General features: G+C 42.5%; 1 protein-coding gene across 1 annotated transcript in view; it reads left to right on the top strand.

Moving 5' to 3' along the window:
- The window catches only part of LOC131478849 (rho GTPase-activating protein 20-like), a gene marked incomplete at its 3' end in the record, with an annotated part of 35,446 nt that overhangs the window by 4,581 nt on the left and 10,969 nt on the right, over positions 1 to 19,896 (top strand). Inside the window, exons 4-10 of the mRNA XM_058659414.1 lie at positions 756 to 797; positions 1,461 to 1,545; positions 4,827 to 4,904; positions 14,617 to 14,683; positions 15,220 to 15,399; positions 16,960 to 17,084; positions 18,405 to 18,566. Coding sequence (XP_058515397.1) covers positions 756 to 797; positions 1,461 to 1,545; positions 4,827 to 4,904; positions 14,617 to 14,683; positions 15,220 to 15,399; positions 16,960 to 17,084; positions 18,405 to 18,566 — 739 coding nt within the window. The remainder of the gene's footprint in view (positions 1 to 755; positions 798 to 1,460; positions 1,546 to 4,826; positions 4,905 to 14,616; positions 14,684 to 15,219; positions 15,400 to 16,959; positions 17,085 to 18,404; positions 18,567 to 19,896) is intronic.

Genomic DNA, 19,896 nt, shown 5'->3' with positions numbered 1-19,896 from the left:
ACTGAGTTCAGAGTTTATTCTTGGGATAATGAAAATACTCTGTAACAAAATATTATTACAGAGTTTGGCATGCACAGGATGGTGAATGTACCCAGTCTCACAAGTGCTCGATTTTATGTGATCTGTAGTTAGCCATACCTGTTCTGAATGCTAGCAATTTATAAGTCCATGTGTGTTTGATCCTTAGCAGATACATCCATGATATTTCAGAAAGGATTTTAAGCATTTGTCTTTTAGCAGTAGGAGAGCTGACATTCCTCACACATACTTCTGAAAAATGTTTCCTATGTATTTGTTTAACATACGCTAATTCTACAATCCCTATGAACAATTACAGTAATATGGATTCCACACGCCCACCCCCCACAAGTTATATCCTTATTTCTGAATTGAGTATTCCATCCACATGGTCAGTTTCTTCATTTGGACTTAACCTGAGTCATAGTGTATTTTACATTTGCATAACACTTCAAAATACAAGAACACTCGGGTTTAATTAGTGGAAACTTTCCTGTGGTCACTGAGTAAGCATCCCACTGTTGAAACTCGGGCTTTAGTTTCAGATCAGTTTCTGCTGTGGAAGAGCAGAATCCATCCAGAGCCCACGTGTAGGGGCAGGGAAAAGTAGCACCTGCACCTGAGCTACTGTTGCCGTCGAATGCCTGCTAATATATTTATCTAAATTGAAATTCTAAATCACATGGAATCAACTTTTTTACATAGTGTAATATTTTCTCCCTCTTCTCTGTTTGCAGGTCTGTGGAACTGAAGGATAAATGGCATCGCTTTCTGGAAAGGTATTTCTGCAGGATACACATTTTGTGTCTTTAGTTTGTGATCAGAGAACATAATCTCTGGAAACAATGCCACCACATGAAACCTCCTTAATAACACTTCAGATCATCTTCAAACTGTTTCTCCCTTGGATATATTCATTGTTGAGGAAGTTCTAGATGCACCCCTCATTCTTTCTCTGCCTAAAACCTTTTGAATGAAGCAACCATGGTCCTCAGTATATAGTAAATTCCCGTAAATCCAGGCTGCTGTGCTGGGTGAGTCGCGCAGCAACACTGCCTGTTACCCTTTTTAGGTCGTGTGTTGGTGGCGTTAGTTCCTTCAGTGCAGGCAAGAATGCTCAGTTGACATATCACAGAAATTATTTTCAAGACCACATGTTCCTTTCCCAAATTACTTCCCTACCCATATTTTGACCTTGGTAAGGCACTCTAAATGCAGATGTTTTCCATGGATACATCTTATAAGAGTAAAAATGCTACAGATATATGAGCATAGTAATACATGCATAGTCTACAAATATGTGTCTTCAATAACTCAAGCAAAATTTTCACATATAATGAATTATATATATATATACATATACATATATATATATATAAACATGGATTGATTTGAAAAGAATGATTGGCTAATTTATTTGTGTATTTTATGGATTTTATTAGATCAATCACCCAAAGCCAGAAGATGGATGGATTGCAGAATACTCTGGTTAAAATCACTACCAGTAATATTAATAATTCTTCCAGTGTAAGTATGCTTTTTACCAAAAAAATTTAAACTACAATTATATGACTTAGCCATAATGAAAGAGACACAGGGATAGGAGGGCTGGAGAAAGTGACAGGAGTGAAAAAGAGAGAAGGGAGGAAGAGAGGAGAGGAGAGGAACTGGGAGTGTTGGAGGGTTAGTGAGAGCGTGATAGAAGAACCTTGTATTAATGTATCTTCAGATATACATGCAATACTTCATGTGTATCAAGTAAGAGATTATGTGAAGCAATGGAATCTGGTGATTCAGTGCTTGTGCTAAAAACGAGAATCTCCTGTTGAATATCCATAGAATTTCATTTCTTAAAAACATTATTTTTCTAAGGCAGTATTCTGGGAAATAAATCTTTCCCTCTGATTTTTACTACTTTCAGATGATGATTTCATTTCCAGTTTTCATGTTTGTTAAAATACTTGCATTTATTCTGATGGAATATTTTAAGAGAATGCAATGTACAAACTAGAGATGGGTATGCCATGCACCGTATAGGCTGTAACCCAGTTGTGCCTGTTTGGTTTACATTTTGTCCTGTTTGGATTTTTAAAAATTTCTTTTCATTGTCCCTCTAGATAGGTGTCTTCATGTGCCTTTTCTGAAGTCAGTTCCATGTGGTGTACCCTTTAATCCTTGAACACTGCACAAGCCTAAATAAAATCATATTCTTGTGCAGCCACTGTCCAGTCCTCACCTGGAAATTGAACACCAATTAAAACGATGCTTCCACCTGTTTTTCATATTCCCGTCGAGCGTCACTTTGTGATGCTCCCTTTCTGGGACAGGACCCACTCCAGGGTCAGCTGCTACTCTGAGCTACTTACACCTAACTTCTACTTTGCCAGAACTGAGTAGAATTCTGAAGGGATGAAGCATTTAGGAGAGCAGAGTGTGTCTGCCTCATTTTTTTGAATGCTGTTGGAAGGAGCAGCTTCAATTGGATCACACTTGATTTCTGAAGTTAGGGTACACTAGCCAATATGTCATTGGGTGTGACCAACACAACAGATGTACTCTGTGCTTTATGCCAGTGTCAGATCACACAAAATGCCGTTGCAGGGGAAAAAGTTCAACAGAATTGTTTGCAGCAGATATTCATACAACACCAATGCTACTCACTCATATTGGGAGATCTGTTTCCTTCTAATGTTCATTAATTTTATCTCACAGAAACAATCGTTTCCTATAGTACATTCCAGTTCTAGTGCATGTTGAGTTCCTAAAGTTCTTTCTCCTGAAAATGGATGTTTCCAGTTCACTACTGAATGGCACTTTTTGACGAATCTTGAAAAAAGATGTTTTAGCTGATATTTTCTTCTGCACACGTTTTGCTCCACTGCCTGTTGTTCCACATGCTTTCTGGTGACTAGTCTAAGTCTCCTCTACTGATCACCCGTGTGTACGTCTTTCCTGCTTCCCATCCTGTTTTCAGTATCTTCTGTTTCTGGTGTGGAGTAATTCAGCAGTACTGTGTCAGAACAGTCACAGGGTGCTGAAGCTCACCTCAGGTCTTTGAGTCTCCCCTGACTGCAGAGAACAGAGGCATTGCCAGCACCAGCAGCCTATGAAGGCCCTCTCTTGGTATCCTGTGCCAACGGCCTGTAGAAGGGTGTGAATCTGGGCACTTCACAGTTCCAGACCTGTGCACCACCCCCTTCCTGGCCACTAGCCCAGGTTCAGCACCAGTTGGGGACCTGTCCTCTTGACAGAATCAGAGAATTACATTCCTCTGTGTAGAGTAAACTGCTTGTGCTTAGTGAGGCATGCATTAGAGCCACCACAGCCACCATGAGATGCTGGTCCATCCCCTCCAAGTTCTTCCTAACTAAACGACAGCTGGTCCACCCCTCGCATCTAAATGTGCCTTGTGCCCTCTGGTCCTGCTGTTTTGTGGTAGAATGAGGAAAACTGTGTGTGCCTTCCCTGCAGTGACCTGCTGGGAGTCTTTCTTCCTCTCTGACTGCAGTCTGAACCCAGAATCAGTGGGGTGTGCAAGACTCCACATCTGATAATGTCGCCCGTGATTCCGGCCGCCATGGTCTGCTCCCATCTCTGTCTCCGTGATTCCGGCCACCATGGTCTGCTCCCATCTCTGTCTCCGTGATTCCGGCCGCCATGCTCTGCTCCCATCTCTGTCTCCGTGATTCCGGCCGCCATGGTCTGCTCCCATCTCTGTCTCCGTGATTCCGGCCACCATGCTCTGCTCCCATCTCTGTCTCCGTGATTCCGGCCACCATGGTCTGCTCCCATCTCTGTCTCCGTGATTCCGGCCACCATGGTCTGCTCCCATCTCTGTCTCTGCTTCTGGCATTTCCTCCAGTTTCCAGCTTTGTGTGTCCTCCCACTGCTGCTTGACCTCACCATCCCAACTGCTCTGTGGTGTGTCTGTGGCTTCTGCAGAATTTCTACCTCTGGATTCTAACCAACTCTCATCTCCTTTGCTAACCTTTCCTAGTCATCCATCTTCACCAACCCTTTTACTTGAATTTATTTTGTTTACAAAGATATCAAGATCACAAGGAGAGGCAGGTATCCTGGTAGTGATTATTTTGAATGTAATGCTTCTATATATCATGATAAACCATTATTTTATGATCTGCGTGAGTTATAAAAAGATGATTCTCCCTTCAAAATGAAGGGAAATTATCTGTAAGTGGATAATGCAGAGCTTCAAATTTCTGTGGAAGGGCTTTCAGGTAGCTCAAAAATAGGACTTAAATATTGAGCATTTTTGTTCTTGAACTGTGGATTCACAATGTCAATGAATATGGGGAGTGAAAATCTAAGTGGGTGTGATGCCTGTCTTTGTAGAGGGTGCTTCCTACAAAGTGGTTTAGCAACAATGTCCTCCACAGTCGGTTCTTAACCTCACATGACCAAGACTGAACATAAACAGGCAACCAGCCAGGGAAGGAGAGGGACCAGCCCTTCGTTGCAGAACAATTCCCTGTGAAGGAAAGAATTTTTGCTGCAGAGAATCAGTCCCTTTATGGGTCCTGCCTGAATTGACATTCTTTCTCTTTGATCCTATGTTATGTTTTCCATACCATATTAAACTATTTCCTATACTTTAATGAAAGTTTTTCTCCTGGCTCTGAGTTATGTAAAGTGATGCAAATAAATTATTCAGCATTGGCACTTTCTATTTTTTATTTGATAGTCCTCAAATTTGTCCTTTAACTGGGTAAGGATTTTATAATTATGTAATCATATGGTGAAATGTTTCTCCATATCACCAGTTTATGTTCTCCTTTTCTCTTTTACAGTCTGCCATTTTAGCAGCTCACAATTTAGACACCATCAGGGATGTTATCAACATGGCATTGCCAGGGCTAGGATTAACTGTAAGTAACCTGAGAACTGCTTTAAAATAACAACTTTGATCTTTGATAAATGTATTTCCATGTTGCTACTGGTACATGGGTACCTACAGTGTGTGTGTTTGTATGATGTACTATGAGGCATAAGGGACCAACTGCATACACAATGTGTATTGCCCCTAGAAACATGAAATCATGGGGTAGAATGCATTAGGGATATTTGCGTGTGGTCATTGCTCTTATGCTTTGATTTTAAACTTTGCATGAGCTGGAAGGCATAGTTTAATAAAACATGGGTATAATTTCAGATGACTATTTCCACGGGTTTTAATTTGAATCTCACAAAGGTATAAAGCATTTTGTCAGCTTTCTAATGTCCTAATATGAAAATAGTAGACGTGTGTTTGGATTGCTGTTTCTGTACACTCCCATTCCCCTGATTCCATAACTGCTGACCCGATTGCTCTGTCTCATAATCTCAGCATGAAGATCCCTAAAGTACAGGTCTGATTTTTTTGTTTGTTTTGAGAATCAGAGTACATAACGAGGCAGAGAGGGGGAGAGAAGCAAGCAGAAAGATGAGAGAAAAGCAGATACAAGGAGCATTCTCCCTTCCATTGGTTCAGTCTCCAGAAGGCTAGAGTGCCCTAGGATGTCCTGGAGCCAGGAATATAACTGATGAACCCCGAGTATTTGAAAGGACCTGATTACTTGAGCATGTTCAGTTACCTCCCAGAGTGTACCTTTGCAGGAAGCTAGAGCTGGAATTGAAACCCAAGTGTTGTGATACGGTTCTCAAGGATCTTATCCACCTGCTAAAAATCCTCTTATTGTGAATTTTGACATAAAATATATGAAGAGAGTCGTGCTTTAGATACTGGTCCTGAGACTGACATGCCCTGTGCCTGTAAAATTCAGCAAAGGTAAGGTGTGAGTGAAAGCTGGGCTTCTGGGGAATGTGTATAAACACCTCTTGTATGCTTCATGTTTGATTTCCTTTGTTTGGGACAGAGACACACAGGCACACGTAGTCGAGAGTTCACTACTATGGACAACCTCCACAAATGCTTAGCACAATAGCAGGGCTCATTCCTGGAGCTGAGAAGCTCATCCAGTTCTTCTGTGTAGGTGGTGGGAATCCAGATACATGGGCCATCAGTGCTGTGTTGGGATGCACATCCTCAGGATTCTGAGAGGATCCAGTGGCAGTGTCCCGGATCCAGTGTCCCGGCTTAACCCCACACCCTCTGTTGTGGGTAGTGAGTTTCCTGATTTCTAGCCCATCACTTTCCTTTTTTAAGTGACTGCATCCTGACAGATGCATAGGTGTCGCCTTTATTGTTGTTCTTCCTGATAGAAATTAGCAGATTTTTAAAAAAGATTTATTTATTTTATTACAAAGTCAGATATACAGAGAGGAGGAGACAGAGGGGAAGATCTTCCATTGGATGATTCACTCCCCAAGTGAGCCACAATGGGCCTATGTGCGTGCCAATCCGAAGCTGGGTACCAGGAACCTCTTCCGTGTCTCCCACGCGGGTGCAGGGTCCCAATGCATTGGGTCGTCCTCGACTGCTTTCCCAGGCCACAAGCAGGGAGCTGGATGGGAAGTGGAGCTGCCGGGATTAGAACCGGCACCCAGGTTAGGAAAAAGATGGCCGACTTCAGAGAGCTGGTGTAGGGTAGAGTAGGGAAGGAGGGGAGCCGATCCAGCAGAGAAACAGGCCAGGAGGCGCGAAACTGTAGGGAGAAGAGCGAGAAGGTCACTGGAGTTCACTAAAGCAAGAAGATCTACACAGCGTGAAGGAACAGCTGCAAAAAGTAGGAAAGAAAATACAGCACGCCGTGAGAAACCTGGTGAGTCACGATCCCAGGCAGGGGGAAGGCGGCAGAGGCTCAACCGCCCCAGGGAAAACAGAGGCGGCTGGAAGGATAGGCGCCCACACCGACAGGGGCACCAGTCCCCTGGAAGGCAGGACCCCCCAGAGGAGGCTACTGGACTGATCATTGGGTGCATTATCCCTGCAGAAGTGGAGGAAAAGCAGGGGAGATTTCCCAGAGGCTTGCCTACCCGCTGCTCAGCGGCTGTGGGAGAGTGCAGAGGGAACAGGAGCGGGGCTGTGGGACTGGGGCTCAGAGATCCCCATATCGGCTCCGAGCTGTGGACTGGCTGCGGGAGAGTCAGTGGATCCTGTTGCTGGACTCGCCCTGAGCCCCAGAGGCTGGGCAACGCTCGACAGGGCTTCACGTCCTGGGCAGAGGAGCAGACTAGTGGGGGCACGTCTCACCTCAAGGGCTCTGTGCCTCTCAGAGATCCGCTTCGATCCTTGAGAGAGTGCAGCTGAGGAAGTGACTTCTTCAGGGCGGAGTCCCCAGCTGGGCTCAGCTAGAGAGGCCAGACCGGAGCGGGCTCAGCTGAACTGGCCGGACAGGTTTTCCCAGCAGGAGCACGCTCGGAAAGACCTGCCTGTGGTGTTGCAGCCCTCAGTGGAGCAGAGCTTCCGAGTTTGGCACTGGGGCCGCGGAGATTTCCAACCCAGCACAGGCCGGGGTTGGGGATTTTAGGCTCCGAGCAGCAGGAGCCCTTGCTGTGCTAACCTCAAGCCCTGAAGGAGAGTCTCGGCTCAGCACTGAGGCAGAGACTCCCGCTGTATTAGCCTTGTGACCCAAAGCCCAGGCGCGGCTCGGCAGAGTGAATCTGTAGGGCACTGCCTTTGAGAGGGAGCAACAGGGGAAGGGGCCTGGCACTAGGGCTGGCCCACAAAGCCTCCTGACCCAACTCGGGGCTGTGATCTACAGACCCTGAAAGCAGCTGGTGACTCAGGCAGTAAGCCCTGCTGGGCTCAGCGGGAGACCCCAAACCAGAGCCGGCTCAGCTGAATCACCGCTAAAACCTCAAAACAACAAGAAGCAAAAACACAATGAGGAGAAGTATCAGAAAAAGCAATGACCCAGAGGAAAGATCAAGCACTCCCTCCCAATACAACCAAAAACTAATCCCAATATCTGAGATGCAAGATGAAGACATAGAGGAACTATCAGATAAGGACTTTAAGAAGCTAATGATGAAATTCGTCAGAGAGAGTGAAAAGCGCTGGGAAGAGTCTAAGGCATTCGAAAACCATATCACTGCAGAAATAAATCAAGTCAAAAAGGGAATCCTCGATATAGAGAACAAAATTGAAAGCCTAACCAACAGAATGAACACAGCAGAAGACAGAATATCAGAATTGCAAGACAATCAGAATGAAAGGCAGCAGCTCATCAAACAGTTGGAGACAAATCTAGAGAAAGCCAATAGGTCCATACAGGAAATGAAAGACAACCTCAAAAAATCAAATATTAGAATAATAGGCTTTCCCGAAGGAGTGGAAAAGGAGACAGGCTTGCAACGAGTGCTCAATGAGATAATACAGGAGAACTTCCAGAATACTGGAAATATAAATCCAGCACAAATCCAGGAAGGACAAAGAACCCCCAGTAGATACGACCCAAACAAATCGTCTCCCAGACATGTGGTCCTCAAGCTACCTTCAAGTGAATACAAGGAAACCATTCTAAGACAAGTAAGAAAAAAGGATAAGATTACTTTCCGGGAAAGGGAAATCAGGATCACAGCCGACCTATCAGAAGAAACGCTCCAAGCAAGGAGAGAATGGGGTAAAACCTATCAAATCCTGAAACAAAACAACTGCCAACCAAGAATAATGTACCCAGCAAAGCTCTCATTTATATTTGAGAATGAAATCAAATACTTCAACAGTAAAGAGAAACTCGAAGAATACATCAACACGAAACCAGCTCTGGAAAATCTCCTCAGGAAGGTGCTAAACCCAGAAAGAAAAAATACAAACCAAAATCAAAGATGGCAAATGGGAAGACCTTCCCACTACAATCCATACAAGAAAAGTCAACCAATCAAAAACTCTAATAGTCGCAAATACACACTTGCACACTTACACTCATGGCAGCCCAAAACCAATTCCTCTCAATATTATCTCTAAACACAAATGGCTTAAACACACCAATCAAAAGGCATAGATTAACGGAATGGATCATCAAACAGCACCCAACTATATGTTGCCTACAAGAGACACATCTAACCAGAAAATCCTGTAAGAAATTTAAAGTGAAAGGATGGAAAAAGACATTTCATGCCAATGGACGAGAAAAAAAGGCTGGCGTAGCTGTTCTAATCTCAGATGACCTAGACTTCAAGCTGACAGACATCAAAAAGGACAGAGAAGGACATTATATATTGGTGAAGGGACTGATCCATCAAGAAGTAATTACAATCGTGAACATATATGCACCTAATTCCAATGCGCCTAGCTTCGTGAAGCAACTACTTACAGACTTAAGGGGAGACATAGATACACACACAATAATAGTGGGAGATCTTAACACCCCGCTAACAACTATAGACAGATCAACAAAACAAAAACTCAACAAAGAAACAACAGAGCTCGTACAAACATTAGAACAACTGGACTTGGTAGACATTTATAGAATTTTTTATCCTAAGACCACAGATTATACATTTTTTTCAGCAGTTCATGGCACCTTCTCCAGGATCGACCACATGATAGGACACAAAGCAAATCTAAATAACTTCAAAAAGATAGGAATCATACCATGTACCCTCTCAGACCACCACGGAATGAAGCTGGAAATCAGCAATTCAAAATGCCCAAGGAAATACAGAAACTCTTGGAGGTTGAATAATATGCTATTAAACGAACAATGGATCAGAGAAGAAATTAAAGATGAGATCGAAAAATTTATTGAAACCAATGAAAACTCTGATACAACATTCCAAAACTTGTGGGACACTGCCAAAGCAGTGCTACGGGGTAAACTCATCGCAATTGGAGCTCATGTCAAGGCCCAAGAGAGGCGCCAAATACAGGAACTAAACACACACCTCCAGGAATTGGAAAAGCAGCAGCAGATGAGCCCCACACACAACAGGAAACAAGAAATCATCAAAACAAGGGAGGAAATCAACCAGATAGAAATAAAAAAAACCATACACAAAATCAACGAATCAAAAAGCTGGTTTTTTGAAAAGATAAACAAAATAGACACTCCACTGGCCCGTCTGACAAAGAAAAAACAAGAGAAAGCAAGAATTAACAGCATCAAAGATGAAAAAGGCAACATAACAACAGACATTACAACCATTAAGAACATAATCAGAAATTACTACAAAGCTCTGTACTCCAACAAATCAGAAGATCACCAAGAAATGGAACAGTTCTTAGACTCACACAACCTGCCAAAACTTAGCCCAGAGGCAACAATCAACCTGAACAAACTCATAACTGAAGCAGAGATTGAATCAGTGATTAAAGACCTCCCAACAAAGAAAAGCCCAGGCCCAGACGGCTTCACTACAGAATTCTACAAAACATTCCGAACAGAACTAACCCCAATCCTCTACAAACTCTTCAAAACAATAGAAAAGGAAGCAACCCTTCCAAACTCATTCTATGAAGCCAACATTACCTTAATCCCAAAACCGGGCAGAGATCCTACAGAGAAAGAAAACTACAGACCTATCTCTTTGATGAACATTGATGCTAAGATTCTCAACAAAATCCTAGCCAACAGAATTCAAAAACACATCAGACAGATCGTTCATCCAGATCAAGTAGGATTCATCCCTGGAATGCAGGGATGGTTCAACATTCGGAAATCCATAAATGTGATACACCACATCCAAAAACTGAAAAACAAGAATCACATGATAGTATCAATAGATGCAGAAAAAGCTTTTGACAAAATCCAGCACAACTTCCTGCTAAAGACCCTAACCAAGGTAGGCATAGATGGAAAAATCCACAACATAATCAAAGCAATATATGCAAAACCCAATGCCAGCATCATACTGAATGGAGAAAAGCTGGAACCCTTCCCACTGAGATCTGGAACAAGGCAGGGATGTCCGCTTTCTCCGCTGCTATTCAACATAGTTCTAGAGGTACTCGCTGAGGCCATAAGACAAGAAAAAGAAATCAAAGGAATCCAAATGGGAAATGAAGAAGTCAAGCTTTCACTATATGCAGATGACATGATTGTTTATATGGAAGACCCAAAAGGCTCAACACAGAGACTACTAGAACTTATACGAGAGTTCGGTAGAGTGGCAGGGTACAAAATTAATGAACAAAAATCAACAGCCATAGTGTATGCTAACAGCCCCAAGTTGGAAAAAGATCTAACCAGCAAGATACCATTCAAAGTAACAAAGGAAAGCATGAAGTATCTAGGAATTAACCTAACCAAAAATGTTGGAGACCTATTTGAGGAAAACTACAAAATACTTAAAAAAGAAATTGAACAAGATCTAGAAAGATGGAGTAACATCCCATGCTCCTGGATAGGTAAAATCAATATCATTAAAATGTCTATACTGCCAAAGGCAATATATACATTCAACGCAATCCCAATCAAATTGCCCAAAACATTCTTTACAGATCTGGAAACAATGATTCAAAGGTTCATCTGGAAACACAAAAAACTACGAATAGCTAGAACCATTCTCAAGAACAGGAAGTTAGCAGGGGGAATCACAGTCCCAGACCTCTGGACATACTATAGGGCAGTGGTTATCAAAACAGCCTGGTACTGGCAAAAAAATAGAGAAGAAGATCAATGGAGCAGAATAGAAACACCAGATGGGAACCCACACAAATACAGCCAAATAATCTTTGACAAAAAGACAAACGACAACCCAGGAAAATGGGAAGGTCTGTTCAATAAATGCTGTTGGGACAACTGGTTGATAGCCTGCAGAAACAAAAAGATAGACCCACATCTCTCACCATATACTAAGATCAAATCCAAATGGATAAAAGATTTAAACCTACATCCAGAAACCTTCAAACGTTTGGAAGAAAATGTTGGAAACACACTGGAACACTTAGGGGTAGGTCCTGACTTCCTAAAAAAGACTCCAAATGCAGTAGAAATCAAGACCAAAATAAACAATTGGGACCTCATCAAACTAAGAAGCTTCTGTACAGCTAGAGAAACAATCAACAAAGTAAAAAGGCAACCCACAGAATGGGAGAAGATCTTCGCACACGACTTAGGTGATAGAGGGCTAATATCCAGAATATACAAAGAGCTACAAAACAACCAAAATGTCAAAATAAACAAGCCACTCAAGAAATGGGCACGGGAAATGGGCAAACACTTCACAAAAGAACAAACCCAAATGGCAAATAAACATATGAAAAAATGCTCAAGTTCCCTGGCAATAAGGGAAATCCAAATTAAAACATCAATGAGGTACCACCTAATGCCAGTAAGACTGGCCCACATGAATAAAAGCACCAACGACACTTGTTGGCGAGGTTGCGGGGAAAAGGGAACCCTACTCCACTGCTGGTGGGGCTGCAGGCTGGTACAGCCTCTATGGAAATCAGTATGGAGAACATTCAAACAACTCAAATACAACATACCGTATGACCCGGCAATAGCACTCCTAGGAATATATCCAGAACACTTGTTTTATGAGAAACCAACATGCACTCCTATGTTCATAGCAGCAAATCAGTAATTGCAAAAACATGGAAGCAGCCAAAATGCCCATCAGCAGACGATTGGATAAGAAAGCTATGGTTCATCTACTCCATGGAATACTACTCAGCTATTAAAAAAAACAAAATGCAGTTCTTTGTGGCCAAATGGGCCAAACTGGAAACCATAATGCTAAGGGAAATGAGCCAATCCCAAAAGGTTAAATACCACATGTTTGCCTTAATTTAAGATGATATGATGTTATGTATAACAAGTTATGTTATGAATGTTATATGTTGTGTATAAACCAAAATTGAAATGTCAATGAGGTGGTCACAGAAGGTGGATAAGAAATCGCATTTACTTTTACCATATTGGTTACTCATTACTATGTCAATTAATTCCATAATGATGTAAATTTTTGCTGATGGTATGTTGGAGCTTTTAATTGATCGGGATGATACTCTGCTGGCTCTGTCTTCAGACCAGAGAGGGTATACCTAAGAAGCCGTTGAACTTGACGGGACAATAAGATACTGGACTCTATGTTTGGTATATGCTTGCAATGGGGGAATCTCAACTGAACTTGAACTGTGGTTATACAACAAGGTGGAGGAATCCACCATGGTGGGAGGGTTTGGGGAGGGGTGGGGAGAATCCCAGTACCTATGAAACTGTGTCACATAATACAATGTAATTAATGAATTTAAAATAAAACTAAAAAAAAAAATACAACCTAAAAAAAAAAAAACCGGCACCCATATGGGATCCTGGGGTTTTCAAGGCGAGGACTTTAGCCGCTAGGCCATGCCTCCAGGCCCAATTAGCAGATTTTTAATATGTATATGTGGTATTTGAGATGAAGAGAAAATTCCACACAAATGAGAAGTGACTAAAAGCCTGTGGTGCCCTTGAAGGATGCAATGGCATTTATATTGGGACCATCAGAATCCCATCCTGTCACTGAAGAGCTTGCCATTCTATCAGCAGAAAAATAAGCAACAATTTGATAGTATGGTTCCTGGAAAATGTTCCCTGTAACTGTGAAAGCTCTATACTATTCTGATATTCAAGATTTTTCTAACGTATTCAAGTCTCCAGGGCAAGCGGAGTTGGCATAAGAATCCAATTATTTCACTGCAACACAAGTCAGTTATACATTTGAAAGAAGGATGAATTGCTGAGTTTCTGTGTACTGAGTAAAACATACAGCCCTGCACTGAAGTCTAGTGAATAATGTATGTGAACTCTGAAGAAGAATTAGGCCTTGGAGGAGAGAGAGTTGTATGAATGGGGTTGGTGACAAAGATTCGACTTTAAGTATAGTTGATTTCATTAATAGCCAGAGTTTTTCTTGGAGTCTCGTCAGAAAAAAAGGAATTTCAATTTACAGATGAGCGGATCCCATTTGTATCCATATGTGCCAGTTAAGGCACTGCAGCATAAGGGTTCCATACCTTCAAACAAGAGTTTCGTTAGATCTTCCTGCTCCTGAGTAATTTTTAGGCAGTGAAGCTCTACATATGTAAATGGATGTTTGTGAGAGAGCCTCCCTGCCTGCTAGTGCATTTCCTGAGTAATCGAGGCTATCATCAGGTGATGAATGGTTACTCCTTGTGAATCTCGTTTTGGCTTGCTCGCTCCTGAAAGGAATTAAAATGTTGAACAGAAACATGATACTGATGTGCTGGTTCCAACTGGCATTTCTAGAGTTGCGTGGGTAATCACGTTCTTGTGGTCTGCTTTTCCAGCTGAGAACCCTCCTTTTGACCATCCCCATGGTAAGAGTTGTGGGAATGGAAGCTGATGGGTTAATTCTGCTTTCTCTTCCTTGCCTTCTGGTCCTGTGCCTGTTCTTTCTGAATGGCTGAGCTTATGATGTCATGTAGGTGTCACCTTGTTTAGGCAGTCTTGGCAGGCAGTACTTGTACATGAACAGAGTCATGGAAAAGGAAATCATACCATTCTCCTAGGAGTCTGCTGATGGCTGAAACAATGATCAGGAGTAGACTTGTGGTCGTTAGTGTAGTAGCATAAATGTGATTCCTTAACCCTTAGGCCACTTTGTTGAGCAGAATTGTGGATCAGATAGCATTGGCACTGGTCCCAGTTATTTTCTTCTTTGGAAATGTAGAAATGCTCTGGAAATACGTGTTTAAGTATTCTCTGATGAAAACATGTTTTGAGGCCAAGTCCTTTTTTCTCCAAGGGCTCAGAAAGAGATTACCAGCTGTGGGTCCATTATGGCAAGACCGAGGCTCCATTCCCACTCATGGGTAAGTGTTCTGGAAAATAAAAACATATTAATTATTTCAAAATTGCACTTAAAAAACCTGCATATCCATGTTTGCCCAAAAGTTTAAACACTCTCATAATGGAGATGACCTCTTGCAATCGTCATTCACCCATTTAAAACTGAAATGCCACAAGCTCATTCCACGGCAGACACAGGTGCCTGATCTCTGACTTAATGCACTAGTTTTTACTATAGAAGGAGCAAAAATGAAGTTTGTCACCTGCTTTTACAGGTGCAGATGAAAGATATTTCTTGGACTTGTTCCTTTGGTATGAAATGAAAATGGAATCGAACTTCATTTTCTCAAGCAGATGATGGATACATATGTCCTCATTTAACTTCCCCATTTCACCTTATGTTCTATAGGACACCTGTATGTTTTTCTTTTCATGATGCTGTTCCATAGACAAAGGGGAGCTTGAGTTGCACCAGCGCAATGCCCACACTGACAGTCGGTGTGATTGATTATACTTCTCACCATCAGCCTGATATAAAATGAGATTCTTCTCTGCCTAGGCCATGAAAATCCGTACACAATTCAGGAGCACTATTATCGAACTTCCATCAGTCAGTCCGCACCAGGGAAGCCCACCTCTCCCCATATCCTTCTGGAGTCCATCCCAGAGATCTTAGCTGATGGAAAACTGCAGTTTATCCTGACATGCCGGGGCAAGCCAAGACCCCAGCGTAGAGGTGGTGAGTTCTTTTATTAGATGTAATGGCCTGCTCTCAGCACATATCTGCATTCCTGAGAACAAAATTGGAACACAAATGGATTCTAACACCAAGGTGTTCTGACACCAAGGTCTTCCCTGTGTGGGAGGATGAATATGAAGAAACAGAACCAGCTTGAGAGAAATGGTTTGAAATCAGAATCCAGCACAGTTTAGGATTATGCTTGTTCTAATGTTAGAACTTCTGTCAGCTCTAGATGTCCTATGCATTTTCCCAACAAAATTAAGCATGTATAAACCTGGGTATCTACAGAAATTGCCTTCTGAGGGGTAGATGTAAGGGCACAGTGAGTTAAGATGCATCTTACAGTGCTGGAATCGCGTTGTAGCACCAGTTTGACTCCCAGCTGCTCCAATGATAATAGACCTTGCTGGCGGTGTGCCTGAGATGGCGGCAGAGGGTTACCCAATCCCTGGGCTCCTGCCTCCAACGTGGGAGACTCAGGTGGAGTTCCCGTCTTCAGCCACATCCCTTGATGTGTGGCCATTGCAGCAGTGAATGAGTGATTTGAAGATTTCTTGGCGTGTCCTTATGCATTGCAAATAGATCTTTACCAGAAAGCACATCACTTCTGAAGGCCCAAGAAATGATGACTTCCCATCTCTGGTGGGAGATCTGAAGGAGAGTTAAAAGTTTTGGCACTGAATTCAGATCAATTCTGTTTGGACCAAAGTGACTGGATAGTGTGCTAAATTGATTTTTGTTATTATGTAACAACATTTTGTACTCAGAGGGTGTGGTAAAGTCTACCTCTCCTCCAATTCTGACCTTGGTGTGTGTGACTACATGAACCTTTCAAATCAGATCTGACTCCTGAATCCACTGATTAGGCTTAGCAGGATATACATACAGTCCAATGTGGGGTGTTCATGATTCAAAGCCAAAAACCGCTTGAGAAGTATTGCTGCCAGAAGAATTGAGCTTGAAAAGCATCCTCATCCTTAGGAGATGAGACACAAAGAGCAAGACACACGGAGATAGAAGCTTCCTGTTCTTTTCTTCACTCCATAAATGCCATGATTGTGCCATGGTCAGGGCCAGAAGCTGGGATCTTATCCATGTCACCCCTATGAGAGGCAGGGTCAGGGTCAGGGCTGGAAGTTGGGATCTTATCCATGTCACTCTTGTGAGAGGCAGGACTGGAGCTGGAAGTTGGGGACTTATTCATGTTGTGTTTGCTAGAAGCAGGAACTTAATTTTGTTAGCCAGGGCCTTGATTTGTAAGAAGTTGCAATTGGAACCTGGAGGACATCAGACTCAGGTACTCTGACATGGGCTTCAGGCATCTTATTCAGTAAACTAAACACTTGCCTGGCACCTTACAGGTAATTTGGAGGAAAATTCATAATGCCACATGGATGCAACTAGCTAATTCAGGTGGTATGAACTTGTATGTGGAAAGGACTCGGTTTCTCACTTTTCTAACCCTGACCTCCCCCTCAAAAAAATTTGTCAAATGGAAAATGTAGGAAGAAAATCTGTCATTGTAGGTGTAATCTAATCACTTCACTTTGTCTTCAGCATTTTTCAGAAATTATTTGTCTTGCCTGGGTGCTACAGCAAGCCAGGATGGCCTGTCTCTGGACACTGATGCTACTGCACAGCTGGTTAGGCTTCAAATGAATGATCTTACAGCAGTCATTTTGGTAGGTAGCATTATGATTGTTATGCCTCCTGATCGCTGAGAACCTGAGGTATTAAGTGTCCTCATGCAACTCTGTTTCAAATGTGACAATCATTTGTCAGCCCCTGGCTTTGGCTGACAGGTTCTCTTATTGTGACCTCAAAAACAAGCACAGTCTGATTAGGAATTGCAGTCTTACTTGAAACACAACAGGAAAAGTGGTAGTCGATCTCACTGGTTTCAGCAGTGTCCTCCAGTGACTTGCTCACTGACGTAGGAAAGGTGCATGTCTGATTCCCTGAGTCCACAGCCCCTCATTTGCAGCCTCTTGCTTGAAGTGTTCCTCTACTCCCTTTGTCTAGATGACTCAGACTTCTCACACAAGCTCTCTCACATGAGTTTGGTTTGTATTTAAAATGCTTAAACACATTATTCTCAAATGTATTCATACTTCTATCATAAGAGAATGTGTTGAATATAGGCCTCAGAACTTGGCCCTGTTATTTCCAACAAGGATTTTTAATAGCATGCACACTGGTTGATTACCCAGTGTATCTGTTTGCTTTCTCCTGTACATAAGGAGATGTCTCCTGGGTGGGAAGGAATTTATCAGGCTAGGTCCATCTTGGACGTTCTCCCAGACCTTACTCCATTCACAAGTTCAAGGAGCTCCCAGGGTCCTCATCAAGATGATGTCATCAATGGATGAAAAAGTATCAGGTAATACATTATGTTGCAGGCATAAAATATAAATAGCCTAATAAATGACAAATTCCCTGTGATATTTGTGAAACACATCTTGCTCTGTTGGCATTAAGATGTAGAAGGCAGTGAAAATCTGGTATAATGGGCATGCAGTCAAAGAAGGCATTCTGTCACATGTGGGCCTTCACCCTGGTTTTAGATGAGTGTAGGCAACCACCGAATGTAAGAATGCAGCCCGTAGTTATTTAGATAAGGATGGGCTGATGTCAATAACAGTGGCAATGATATCTTCCTAGTTGGGAGAAACAGGTTTTTGGAAATAGTAACAGCAGGATAGACAGTAGAGATTGATTCACTGAAAGCTTGAAGAAGAAAACTTTGGTTTAAAAGTTTGATTTATTGGAAGAGGAAGATGAGGTTAAAATCAACAATCAAACCATTCAGCGTATGGGCATTGATTAGATGGATAACTGGAAAATATACTTGGAAACACTGAAACAGATTTCCTTTCTTCCCATCAGTCAGCTCTTGCCATGTTGATTCACGCACTGTGTCTGTTCCTGTACAGATCCAGTTCATGTTCTGGGCTGGTGGTTGTGAAACGTCCTGTAATTTGTTTACGTTTTATTCCTTGCAGGAGATGCTTCACTTTTTAAGGCAAAATGGGCCATCGACAAAGGGTATTTTTCAAAACATTGACAACATAAAATCATTTCTGTGTCTCAAGGAAAGAATTATGTTTGGACATACATTAAATTGGGAGAATGAGTCTCCACTTGTCGTGGCAGCCGCATCAAAGGTAGGGGGAGTTCTGTTGTCATCATGCACAGTATGAAATCTCTGATGGGTTTCATTTATCCTGGCACTTCAAGAACAGTAATAGGTCAAGTGTTTAAGCATCCAAGAACCTAAAAAACACCTTGGAAATTCCAAATTGTAGGTAACTACTCTCTCTATTGAACAAATTCTGCATGTTTGATAGGCTTTCCTAGTTTTCTTTTTTTTTTTTAAGATTTATTTTATTACAAAGTCAGATATACAGAGAGGAGGAGAGACAGAAAGGAAGATCCTCCGTCCGATGATTCACTCCCCAAGTGACCACAATGGCCGGTGCTGTGCCTATCCGAAGCTGGGAACCCGGAACCTCTTCCGGGTCTCCCACGTGGGTGCAGGGTCCCAATGCATTGGGCTGTCCTCGACTGCCTTCCCAGGCCACAAGCAGGGAGCTGGATGGGAAGTGGAGCTGCTGGGATTAGAACCGGCACCCATATGGGATCCCGGGGCGTTCAAGGCGAGGACTTTAGCCACTAGGCCACGCCGCCTGGCCCTGCTTTCCTAGTTTTCAAAATCCACTCCCACTGTCTTCCTCTGAACATGCCATGCAAAATTATGCTGTCATAGTTTCTAATACTTACAGAAGAGTCTTCAAAATCTTGATTATTCATACAGAATGTTGACCAAAACAATCCTACCTTTGCTGAACTTGACAGCATCCTCCTGATGACATCAAAGTTTCCTAAACATACCTCATTGGAAGCTGCTGAAAACCATTTTAGGAGTTTTCTACATTAGGCAAATGTCTACCCTAAAATCAAAAGAAACATAGAAACAAAGAAAAGGGTCATTAAGTTCATCATCCAACTGCCCCAGTCTCTTAAGTCTTTCCTTTACAAGTAGTGTAAGAAGGAATGCTTAGAGCTGCCTCAATAGCGACCTCTGTTGGTGCTTACAGTTACATTTGCATAGTAGCCAATCCGCAATGGGAAGTTTAGACAAAGTGCATGGGACAGACAAAACAAGGTTCATATGGTTATGCAACAAGGTGGAGGAACCCACCATGGGGGGAGGGTGGGGGGAGAATCCCAGATTCTATGTAATTACAACACAATGTAATTAATGAATAAATTTAATTAAAAAATAAAATTAAAAAAACAAGGTTCAGATTCTCAAAGTGTTGGGTCTTGTGTTATGCTGGGCCTGGGAATACTGTCATTCCATGTGAGAGCAGCACTTCAAGGTCTTGCTTCTGATGGGGCACCTTGTTAATTTGTCTGGGAAGGCAGGACAAGATAGCAAAGCTATTGATGTCCTTGCCACCCACATTAGAGACAAGAATAAAGCTCCTGGAT

This window comes from Ochotona princeps, unplaced genomic scaffold, assembly GCF_030435755.1.
Source record: "Ochotona princeps isolate mOchPri1 unplaced genomic scaffold, mOchPri1.hap1 HAP1_SCAFFOLD_184, whole genome shotgun sequence".
NCBI lineage: Eukaryota > Metazoa > Chordata > Mammalia > Lagomorpha > Ochotonidae > Ochotona > Ochotona princeps.
The sequence above is the reverse complement of the archived record's forward strand: the minus strand, read 5'-3'. Positions and strand labels throughout refer to the sequence as shown.